General features: G+C 41.0%; 1 protein-coding gene across 1 annotated transcript in view; it reads left to right on the plus strand.

The window, feature by feature from the left end:
- The window catches only part of LOC306923254 (aminopeptidase N-like), a gene marked incomplete at both ends in the record, with an annotated part of 44,217 nt that overhangs the window by 4,978 nt on the left and 26,706 nt on the right, over positions 1-12,533 (plus strand). The window contains 3 exons of the mRNA XM_079501287.1: positions 347-450; positions 2,425-2,809; positions 8,424-8,610. Coding sequence (XP_079357413.1) covers positions 347-450; positions 2,425-2,809; positions 8,424-8,610 — 676 coding nt within the window. The remainder of the gene's footprint in view (positions 1-346; positions 451-2,424; positions 2,810-8,423; positions 8,611-12,533) is intronic.

A 12,533-nucleotide genomic window follows, 5' to 3' on the forward strand; every position in this document is an offset into this window, starting at 1 on the left:
GTCACTCTACGGTGGAGTTTGAGTGTGTGGAACCCACCGATCTGATTGTAATCCATTCACAGGTCACTCTACGGTGGAGTTTGAGTGTGTGGAACCCACCGATCTGATTGTAATCCATTCTAACAGGTCACTCTACGGTGGAGTTTGAGTGTGTGGAACCCACCGATCTGATTGTAATCCATTCATCACAGGTCACTCTACGGTGGAGTTTGAGTGTGTGGAACCCACCGATCTGATTGTAATCCATTCTAACCATCACAGGTCACTCTACGGTGGAGTTTGAGTGTGTGGAACCCACCGATCTGATTGTAATCCATTCACAGGTCACTCTACGGTGGAGTTTGAGTGTGTGGAACCCACCGATCTGATTGTAATCCATTCACAGGTCACTCTACGGTGGAGTTTGAGTGTGTGGAACCCACCGATCTGATTGTAATCCATTCATCACAGGTCACTCTACGGTGGAGTTTGAGTGTGTGGAACCCACCGATCTGATTGTAATCCATTCTAACCGGCTGATCTACAACACAGTCAGACTCGCCACTACAGGTACTGTACATACAACATATCTCTGCTGTCGGGCAGAAACCAGCCAAGTCCAAAATATTCACTTTCAGGAAATGAAAAGCAAAACAAAACATGTTTTAGAACAGGGGTGCCCAAAAGGTAGATCGTGATCTACCAGTAGATCACAAAGGCTGCAGGTAGTAACATGACATGCCCTAAAAATACATTATTTAAATGTAAAAATAAATAAATAATCTGCAACTTGTAATACAACGCAATACTTTGTTTTCAAGTATTGTATCACAAACGTTATATGCAAGAAACCCCTACCAATTCAAAATGTTCCCTCTGTATTTCCAATTCCAAGTGCATTAGTCTTATACTGTATGTAAGGCCATCGCCACTATTCCAAAGCCACTCAGGGACATTGTTTAACTATTTTCAGCAATTGGATAATATTTTTTGGGTGGGTAGATCTAGTTGAGCTTGTCATTTTGAAAGTAGCTCTCAAGTCAAAAAAGTGTGGGCATCTCTGTTTTAGAACAACACACTACTACAGTGGTAGGCAACAGGTGGCCCGCCGCCCTTGGGCCAGAACTGACCTGGCAGCGATAATATCTGGCCTGTCAAATTATTTTGTAAATAATTTCCAATAGCTGACTGACTTGAAACTTCTCTCAAGCTGTGTTATACTGTACATGTATGCCTTAAATGATACATTGTTTCTCTCCGTTCTAAGAGACCTTGAACCATGAAAGAGCTCTTGTTCCAAAAGGAGCATGACTCTCTCAGAGGGCAGTATTATGCGTGTCTTAAGTACCAGGTCTTATTACTTAACTTAAGACCTGGAGGCGTGATCAATGCCATTTGGCTATTCTGAGTGGCCAAACAGCATTGACCACGCCTCCAGGTCTTAAGTTAAGTAATAAGACCTGGTACTTAAGACACGCATAATACTGCCCTTCTAGAGTCTGTCTCCAGATAAAAAAAAGACTATATACCAAATTTCCCACCCGTCCACCTCGACTGCCGGACTACATTGATTGTGTTCTGGCTCACCATCTAATGTCTTTGAAAGAGTTTGGCCCAAAGCCAAACTTACTTGCCGACCCCTGGCTGGCATCAAAGTTGGTATGGTGACTTTATACATGGTCAGATACTTGGATGGAGTTAGGAGGTTTATTTAGAAGTGCTTTTTAATACTTTTCATTGGTTCAATATTTGTAAAACCCACACACAGACGTGAATGGTGTTCAATAGCACTGATAATTAAAAAAAAAGTTGAAAATGGAGATACAGGGGGCGTGGTCAGCGAGCTATGGGGTAAGCTGTGTTTCCGTGAGGCTCCGCTCCAATACTAGACATTTACTAAATTAAAAGTTAATACCGTGACTTTTTTCTGCTCAACACTTGCCTTAAATGACGGACAGAAAGCACTCGAAGAGTCAATATCACCTTCGAAACAGAACAAGAGAGAACACCGACGTGGAAGAGGTTTCAACCGACGCTGTTGTTAACGACCGCATGCTAATGGAGGTGCTAACTGGGCCTACCGCCGAGAGCGGCGCAGCTAACAATCCATCTACGGCTGATTTGATGAAAGCGATAGCCGCTCTACAAAAGTCTGTGGATACTAAGCTTACCACCATTTCATCTACTATGAACTCCATGCAAGCTTCCCTGTCGACAGTCACTGGAAAGGTGCGTGAAATTGAAGAAGCTGTATCCAGGCATGATGATCAACTTGTAGCGCAGGAAGCCATCAACAAGTCACTCCAAGAGGGATACAATGAGCTCCGCAAAAAGCTACTACAGGCTGAATTTCGGTCAAGACGACAAAACATAAGAATTGCGGGAATCTTAGAGGGGGAAGAAAGGAACAATCCTTCTGATTTTGTGTCCTCTCTGATTCCGAAGCTGCTCGGAGATGAAAACTTCCCTGCTAAGGTTCTCGTGGACATTGCACATCGCGTGGGGCCTAAATCAGCTAGTGGTGGCTACAATCGTGCTATCATTGCGAAAATACACTACTTGAGTGAGAAGACGCTCATCACAAAGCTGGCTGCACAAAAATCTCCTCTTCAATACAACGGCGTCAAAGTCTCCATTTTCGCTGACCAACCAACGGAGGTGTATCAACAAAGAAAGAAGTTCCAAGATGTCCGGAAGAGATGCAGAGACGCCGGGTTGCTGTCGGGATTCGTGGGAACGTGGCAGACTCGTCTTCGCGTGACCGTGGAGGGAGCTACAAAATACTTCGAGGATCCCGAGGCGGCTGGTGGTTTTCTGGATGACAAACTGGGTACAGTGGTTGCAGATGCAGACGTCGACACAGATGAGGTGGGCCCTTGATTCTTCTGCTTTTCAGTCTAGGCTGTGAAGCTAACGGTATGTTGCACTACACTCACTAAAGATGTGCCTGGCTAGGCACAAATCCTGAGGAGATGCTATTCAACAAGACTTTTATTTTTGTTTATTCTTACTACTACTATTGTTATGAGCACTTGGACTTGAGGTGGCCCACCTCACATTTTATTTTTTATATATATTCGTGTGCTAATCTTGAACTGTGACACTGGAAAGTAAACAAAAGAGCTTATGCTATATATTTTTAAGAAGGTGCTATTTTCATTTTTTTTCCCAGTACTACTTGACAAGATGTGGTTTCTATTTTATTTTTTAAAGGTGGGCTACACTGACTGTTTGTTCATGGACATAGCTGGATGTTTTCGCTCCGCAATTTTTCTTTTATTCGTTTTTTTATTTTAATTTTTTATTTAAAAAAAAAAAAAAAACTTTATTTCCTACTGCCTATTCAACTCAAGGTCTATTCACGACAGTGTTTACTGAATTGTAGAGTGTATAAGTTGAATTGATCTCTTTTATTTTTATGTAACACATTTAATTGATTTATACATTGTGTGTGTGTGTGTGTGTGTGTGTGTGTGTGTGTGTGTGTGTGTGTGTGTGTGCGCGCGCGCGCGTGCGCACATTATGCGTGATTACACATCTTGTTTACATTTTGTCTTTGATTTCCATTATATATATTATTTTTTGCTGCGGAGTGGGTTATTCAGGTTTCTATATACTGCTTGATTGGATTGGGTATGCATCCCCTGACATTGATGCTTTACTATGTTCTTAGTTGATTTCTATTCTACAAAAAAAAAAGGGTTTGTTCTAAAAAGCCAGGCTGGCGAGTGCAAAGGGTTAGACTGATTATCACTGACTGTATACACAATTTAGGACTTCTTATGGTCTATTTACCCTATTTTCACTGTCATACCATACGGTATTAATACTTTAATTTTTTTATATATATTTACGTTCTACGTTGGAGCGGGGTCGTGGGAGGGAACTTTCCTATGCCTTGGATAGTATTAGGGTGGTTAGAGAAGGGCTTCGTTGGGGGAGGTCCCTCTACGTGGGGGGGTGGGGGGGTTGTTTTTCATGTTACATGTTTTGTGTTTTGTCTGGCTGGTGGTGTGTACGTGCTCTTGGGTCGACGGACAGTGTCACTGATTACCAATATACTGGTACATGTTGATGACACATAGGGCAGTGAACAATTTGCCCAACGGGGCTTTAAGGTTTGTTAGCTGGAATGTAAAAGGTCTTGGTAATCCTGTGAAGAGAGCAAAAGTGCTGGCCCATCTTAAATCTTTGCAACCAGATATTATTTTCCTACAAGAAACGCATGCAAAGCACAATGTACAGTCAATTCTACGGGCTAACTGGCTGGGTCAGGCATATCATGCTAATTTTGGTGCTAAGGCTAGAGGTGTGGCAATTTTATTCAGAAAAAATGTTCCATTCACCCATACGACTACAATTGCAGACTCTGATGGCAGATATTTAATTCTTACTGGTCATTTGGCATCCGTGCCTGTGACACTGGTGAATATCTATGGTCCCAACTTTGACTGTCCTGAGTTTTTTCAAAAATTGTTTAATCTAATACCCGACGTACACCGGGCCAATATTTTAATTGCGGGTGATGCTAATTGTGTAATGAATGCAACAGTGGACAAAAGCTCACCTCTTTCATCTCAACAGTCAAAGGCTGGGAGCCTCTTAAATACTTTGTTAAACAGCCTGAATATTGTGGACATTTGGAGACTGGTTAACCCCACTGGGAGAGAGTACTCCTTCTTTAGTCCGGTGCATAAAACCTCAAGTCGCATCGATTACTTCTTCTTGGATTCTAAACTCATACCCGCTGTAATTAACAATACTTATCATCCAATATTGGTGTCGGATCATAGCCCAGTTACTTTAGACTTACAGTTCCAGAATTTGGACAATAGACATAATAGAATATGGCGGTTTGATCCTGCACTCGTGAAAGATGAAACATTTTGTGAAGAAATGGAAGGCCATATTAATTTTTTCTTATCAACAAATGACAATGGTGCGGTTGATGACTCAGTGTTATGGGAGTCCTTTAAGGCTGTCATGAGAGGACACATAATTGCCTATTCCTCAGCCAAGCGTAAGCTACAAGTGCGGTCCCTTAGAGATATTGAGGCCAATCTGTCCCAGCTAGACAGGGACTACCTAGCCTCACCATCTCCTGCACTTTTGGGTAAAATCATAAAGCTGAGGTATGAACATAACACAATTCTCACAAAACAAGTCTGTTCACAGTTACTAAATTATAGACAGAGGATTTTTGAAATAGGTGACAAACCACATAAATTATTAGCCAGACTGTTAAAGAAGTCGCATGCCTCTCAAGCCATCCACTCAATAAAAGATAAAAACGGTGGGCTGGTCACTGTCCCGAAAGAAATAAACAAATGCTTTGAAGAGTTTTACCGTGACTTATACAGTTCTAAAAGTACTTCTAGTCAGGCTACTATTGATGACTTCTTGCGGGGGTGTGACCTCCCTACCTTAGATGATGAAGCAGTGGCAGCCTTGGATGCGGATTTCACCCTGGCTGAAGTCAAATTGGCCATTCAACAGTCCCCTAATAATAAGGCCCCGGGGCCGGACGGCTTTGGGGCTGAATTCTATAAGGCTTATTCCACCTTGTTGGCTCCTCTTATACTTCGGATGTTGAATCATTCCAAAGAATTGGGTTCCTTACCAAAGGCACTCTATCATGGCAAAATTTCACTACTGCTAAAGAAGGAACGCGACGCCACATTAGCTGCCTCGTACAGACCGATTTCTTTACTTCCGGTTGAAACCAAAATATTGAGTAAAATACTAGCCTCTCGCCTTAAAGAACACATAACCAATATCATACATCCAGACCAAACAGGCTTTATGCCCAATCGCCACATTCAGTTCAACATGAGAAGACTGTTTAATATAATGTATAATCCAGCTCGTAGCACAGAGGACGCTGTCGTAATCTCCCTTGACGCTGAAAAAGCCTTCGACCAAATTGAGCATCCTTATATGATGTCTGTTCTGGCTAAATTCGGGTTTGGTGAATCCTTTATCAACTGGATAAAAATAATTTATAATGATCCATATGCAACAGTTGTCACCAATCAAAATGAATCTAAACCGTTCAAGTTGTTTAGGGGCACGCGTCAAGGGGATCCGATTTCGGCATATATCTTTGCGCTAGCGCTCGAGCCATTAGCGTCAAAAATAAGAATGAGTCCACAGATTCACCCGATCCTGCAATACGGTACTTCTCATAAATTTTCGGCTTACGCTGATGATGTGGTTTTATTCATTTCAAAGCCCAGGGCTTCCATTCCTCCCTTACTAGACCTCATAAATAACTTTGGTTCCTTTTCTGGGTATAGGATAAACTGGTCGAAAAGTGAATTGATGCCCTTGTCACAGGTTACAGATAGATCATTCCTGGAATCTACCCCGTTTACAATTGTGCTGGATAAATTTACAAGCTTAGGTATAGTGGTTACGAGTAAATTGAATCAGTTATTGAAATTAAATTGGGATAAAAAGATTAAACAATTGGAGAAAAATATAGAATTCTGGAGCACTTTGCCTATTTCAATGGCTGGGCGCATAAATGCTATAAAAATGGTAACTTTGCCTAGATTTTTATATATATTCCAGTCAATTCCAATAAGTATCCCTCAATACTATTTCAAAAAATTGGACTCTATCATTTCATCCTTTATCTGGTTTGGTAAAACTCCTAGAATAGCTAGGCCACATCTATGCAAAAGTAAGAACGAAGGAGGATTTGGACTTCCTCAATTCCGGTTATACTATATGGCGGCCCATTTAAACTTTTTTTATCTATGGTATGACTGCTATCCTGGATGTAATCTGGAGAATATGCCTTCATGGCTTAGTATCGAGCATTCATCCTGTTCTGGGTCGTGTCTTCCTGCATTACTTAATAGTCCTATTAAGATCAAGAAAAGTACTTATGGACATAACCCCATAATTCAAAATTCTCTGAAAGTATGGTCTCAGATCTTGGCATTGACAAAGGCTCCTAAAATGTATTTGGATTCTCCTATATGTTCCAATCCGGCTTTTCAGCCGGGATTGGCGGACCCGGTTTTTATGTCATGGAAGGGAAAGGGTATTGTGAACTTACGAAATGTATACTTTAATCAAGGTCGTGGTCAAGGTTATCTTGCCTCTTTCCAACAGTTGCGAGAATCCTTCCAGCTCCCATCATCGCATTTCTTCCGTTACTTGCAATTGAGACATTTTCTTAGAACACATATCCCACAGTATGAACAACAACCCAGTCATCCAGTTTTGGACAGTTTCTTCAACATTGAGCCCTTTGAAAAAGGTGCAGTCTCTCAATTTTATGACACCTTGCAGGCCGTGGCTAGCCCATCATCATGCTTGTTTAAGGACAATTGGCAAAGAGAATTGGGTATAGAGATTTCAGATGGAGTATGGGAGGACTGTATCGCCAACATTCACCATAGCTCTATCAATGTTAGGCACGCTCTGATTCAATTTAAGATTGTTCATAGGCTGCACTATTCCCCAACTAAATTAAACAAAATCTTTAAGGATTCTTCTCCCATGTGTGGAAAGTGTTTAACAGAACAAGGGACTCTGTCTCATCAATTTCTTCAATGTCATAAATTGCAAAGTTTCTGGAGTAAAGTTTTTGATTTCTTGGCTAAAGCATATAAAAGAGACTTCCCCCCGGCACCTCTAGTTGCTCTCTTCGGTGTGGTGGAACCAGATCAGGTTCAGAACAAATATGAGGCACGGGCCATTTCGCTCGCTACACTGCTAGCTAGGAAGTTAATACTACAGGCCTGGAAGTCGGATAAACCTCCGACAGTCGATATGTGGCTAAGGGAGCTGGGAGGAGTGCTGCATTTGGAGAAAATTAGATTTACCCTGTCGAAAAGGGAACCCTTGTTTCAAAGAATCTGGTCACCCATTATTGAGATGCTTGTTGTGTTGGACTGAAGGGATTGAAACGATATTGTTCTGCCCCGTAATGTCATCTAATTACTGTAAATGTTTTTTTTAGACTGTGTTGTGATGTTTCTGTCCTCGGAGTGCGGTGTAGTCATCAGCCATGTCGGTTATTATTTTATTGTTTGTCTTTTTCTTTGACTGTTATGTTTTGTCTCTTTTTATTGTAAGTCTTGTCTTGTTTATATGTTTCTGCTATTTTTTTTATACCAATCTGTAACTGTAACTACTGAAATGCCTGTATACAAAAAATTCATAATAAACAGATGTTTAAAAAAAAGAAAATGGAGATACAGTAGCTGGTTTCTGCCCGACAGCGACAATATGAAATATGACCTGTTAGGACTGTTTCATCAGAACATCAGTTAACTTGCACCTTAAATAAAGAGAATGAAAGGAAAATGACATCAAACATGATCACGCATCATCAGTCTTTTCTATAGCCTACAATTTGTACAATTTGTTTACTACTACAGTACTACTACTAATAATAAAGTTTCCGTCTAATTTTTCTTTCCCTCCAGGTGAAGTGTCTGCTCCTGATATTACGTCTGACTGGCTGGAGCCTGCCACTCAGTATCTAGTCGTAGAGTTGAAAGGTAAACTGACTACAGGACAGAGGTACCAACTGTACACTGAGTTCACCGGAGAGCTGTCGGATGACCTGGCTGGCTTGTACCTCAGTGAATATGAAGAAGATGGGGTCAGAAGGTGATGTTAAAGATGTTGTTAAAGGTGTTGTTGTTAAAGGTGTTTTAAGTGTTAAGGGCCGTCTACGCCAAATATGATAACTATATAGAGCGTTGCAGTCCCGCCCCCTTTCATGACAACACCAGGCCCAGGAAATGAATCCCAATGCATTTTTCCCATAGACATTTCAAAACGTATTTATTTAAAGACCTTTTAAGCGTTGTACGAAGCCAACTCTTGTCGTGACAAATCATGACAACACACACAATATTTTGGACCAAACAAATAATTACAAAGAAGAAAAACAACACAAAAAGTGTTGTAACCGGCCCTTTTTTTCTACTTTCTAATTCTTTGTTTGGCCCGAAAAATTGTGTTTGTTGTCATGATTTGTCACGACAAGAGTTGGCTTTGTCCGCGGCGTAAACGTCTTTAAATAAATAGTTTCTGAAAAGTCTATGAGGAAAATGAACAGGGATTTATTTTCCGGGTCTCTCGAGGGGGCGGGACTGCGACGCTCTATAAAGACAACTATAACTAGAAAGGTCGCAATTTTAAAAAATTGCAAAGTGTGGTTGCCGCAGTCGCTTACATCAGGGGTTCTCAACGTTTTTGGCCGGGGACCCCCGGAAATGCCTTGGCAATGTCTCGGGACCCCCGCCCCGCCCCGCCCACTCCCGACCCCCAATATAAATTGACTGCTACAATAACCTTAAACCATTTTGGGCGGGAACCCCTTTTGGTGTTTTAAGCATTGTTATAATTTAGCTATTGAAAAATAGCCACCGAGTGGCGCGCTACGAGCTTGTAGGTCTGCTATTTTTGAATTTTTTTTTTCTTTTTTTTAAAAAATAATTTGGGGACCCCCTAAAATAATTTGTCGCGACCCACGGGTTGAGAACCCCTGGCTTACATAGTCCAACTCAAAAATACTTGAGTTGGACTGTTGGACTGTTGGATGTTAAGTGAATGGGGAAAATGAATTCACTAATTAATTAATATCAATTCAACTATACAACATTTCTCTTAGCAATGAGCAAGCACACCATTCCCGATGAAGTCGTCGATTTGACATATGGCTCAAGTGCGTACAGTCAAAACTGTGGGAGGAGTAGCGTTTCAAAAAAAGTCTTACTCCAGTAAAAATAAAGTGTTACAATTACAATAGTCTGGCAACCACACTAATAATACATAAAGTGTTACAATTACAATAGTCTGGTTGCCCACACTAATGAATGAAAAGAAAAGGTAAGGGGAACAATAGTATGGTTGCCCATAGGCAACCACACTAATAAAGTGTTACAATTACAATAGTCTGGTTGCCCTTTGGGCAACCATAATAATAATAATAATAATAATAAAGTGTTACAATTACAATAGACTGGTTGCACTAACTAGCTTTGGGGATGCGTCAGAGCTGGATTCCTGAATGGGAAATTCTGGGCACAAGCCCTGCAGGGCCCAAAGAGCAGGGTGGCACTGTAGAAAATTAGGCCAATTAAGTCAGAGGCATTCACCCTGGAAATCTTAATTATAGCGGCTCTCATATAATGTTATGTATTGTTACATATACAAATAATAAAGTGGTGAAAGAACATAACCAGCTGATCAGTCAGTCTATCATATGATTCTAAAGTAAAGGGCCCCAGCACGAAAATCTACTATAGTGTACCCGCATACGGCCTGTTTTGAAACCGAATATACAAAAGATATTTTGACACTACTTTTCTTTCACTTAAAGGAGGAAACTGATGACAAAAAGATACAAAAAGAGAGAACTATGACTCATTTCGGCTTCATGTTGACATATCCGTGGTGCAGTAGATCATATCATGAAGATGCGGTCCGGTACGCTCTTAACCCATTTAGACCTGAAGACGTTTCTGCAAATGTCTTCTAAATCCTGACAGTTTTCTGAAAAGCCTATGTTTCTATGTCAGTCGTTCTTAAAGTTTTTCATGTCAAGGACCCCAAAAATATATGTAATTGGCCGCCGACCCCCATCTGAAAATATGTTGTTCCAGGGATCCCCCATGAAGCAAAGATTGAGTTAAAAACGATCGCTCTGACAGAATATATATTCAAAGATTTGCACCACATTTTCTCGATTTTTCAAAAATAGCAGACCTACAAGCTCGTAGCGCGGCACTCGGTGCCGCGCTATGAGCTTGTAGGTCTGCTATTTTTCAATAGCTAAAGTATAACATAATTCTTAAAACACCAAAAGGGGTTCCCGCCCGTCACTACACCATTGGTTCTCAAAGTTGGGGTCTCAGCTAGTCCTTAGAAGGGTAGAAACTAAAATCAGCCAGAGAATGTAGCATTCATATACTGTACAGTACTATGCTGCGTGAATAAACATACAATTTGATAGCATACAGTAGATCACCCAGGTTTTATGGTTTTTCAATCCCCACACGTGTATGTATAAGTGTTGCAACACTTAAAATGCAGAATATGAAATTTTAACGGTAATATCGTATATCGTATCGATATTGCAATATTTGGCATAAATACAGAGATATGAAATTTTGTTCATATCTTTAATCCAGAGCCCATAGAGTATAGACAGAGTTACGACAACTCCGTTCACTTCATGGGGCCAGTCCTCTTCTACATAGACTTCTATTGGCGAATATGGACACCGGAAGTTTACAGAATCTAGTCGATAGGGCTCGCGCGAGTACATGAACCACGTGACCGGGCTGTTTTCTGTCCCCTCAATGTCGCAACTCTGTCTATACTCTATGGCTCTGTTGTAATCCAAACGTACATGCGTGTGGGTATAGGGATAGGGTGGCCTGGCTGGGTGTATGACTTGACTACCGCGGCCTGAATGATTCAGCCCTGCAGCCCTGGTGTGAGATATGATCTGGACAACAGATGTCAATATGAAGTTGAGGATAACATTGACCACTTCTGTGTCTTAGTCATACTTCTCTCTCCTTTCTTTCGTAATCTTTTTTGTCATCAGACGGACAGCTTGGTCATATACTTCTCTCTTTGTTGACGTTTTGTTAACTCATCCTCCTGCCGTTAACCCAGTGGTGGAAAGTAACAAAATACATTTACTCAAATACTGTACTTAAGTACAATTTTGAGGTATTTGTACTTTACTTGACTGTATTCCAATTTCCAATACATTTACATCTACTCCACTACATCTCAGAGCCAACATTTGTACTTTTACTCCACTACAATTATTTGAAAACTTTAGTTACTAGTTAATTTGGAGATTTACATTTTGATTAGAAAAACATACATTACTGTAACCACTTCAACCCTATATACATTTCGACCATTTGAAAATAGCTGATCTACAAGCTCACAATGCGTCGCGATGCGATGCATTGTGTGCGACCTCTCTTTTCTATTCAAATATGAATATAAACTGGAAAGGTTGCCATTTTGAAAAAGTGCAAAGTGTGGTTGCCGCAGTCGCTTTCATAGGCCCCTCCCACTAATATTGCCAGCCAATTACAATGTCGCGTCACCCCTGTGATCATGTGTAAGTAATACGAGGGGATTTATGCCCCAAACGGACAAACGGTTACAATTTTCGCATTTGTGGCGCCCCCTATGGATGAAAATGGAATTGCTTTTGGCTTTTGGTTGATTAAACCACCCACGACATTTGATTCAAATTTGGAGTTGATTAGGCGTTTGGTTCGTGATTTGTGGCATTCTTTGTAAAATAGGCCCCTCCCACTAACTTCGGAAGCCGATTACGGCCGAACGATACGCACTATCAAAATTCCGCCTGTGGTGTTTTCATTGGAACAGTCCAGAGATCATGTGTACCAATTCTTGTGAGATTTGGGCAAAATCTGTAGGAGGAGAAGCAGAAAGTGTGTTTTGGAGAAAATTCTAAATGGCGGAAAATCTATTATGACGCAAATGGGCGTGGCCTATATGGTGAGATGCGTCATGACCCAAGAAAGCCA

Source organism: Electrona antarctica, assembly GCF_951216825.1.
Source record: "Electrona antarctica genome assembly, chromosome: 5".
NCBI classification, from domain to species: domain Eukaryota; kingdom Metazoa; phylum Chordata; class Actinopteri; order Myctophiformes; family Myctophidae; genus Electrona; species Electrona antarctica.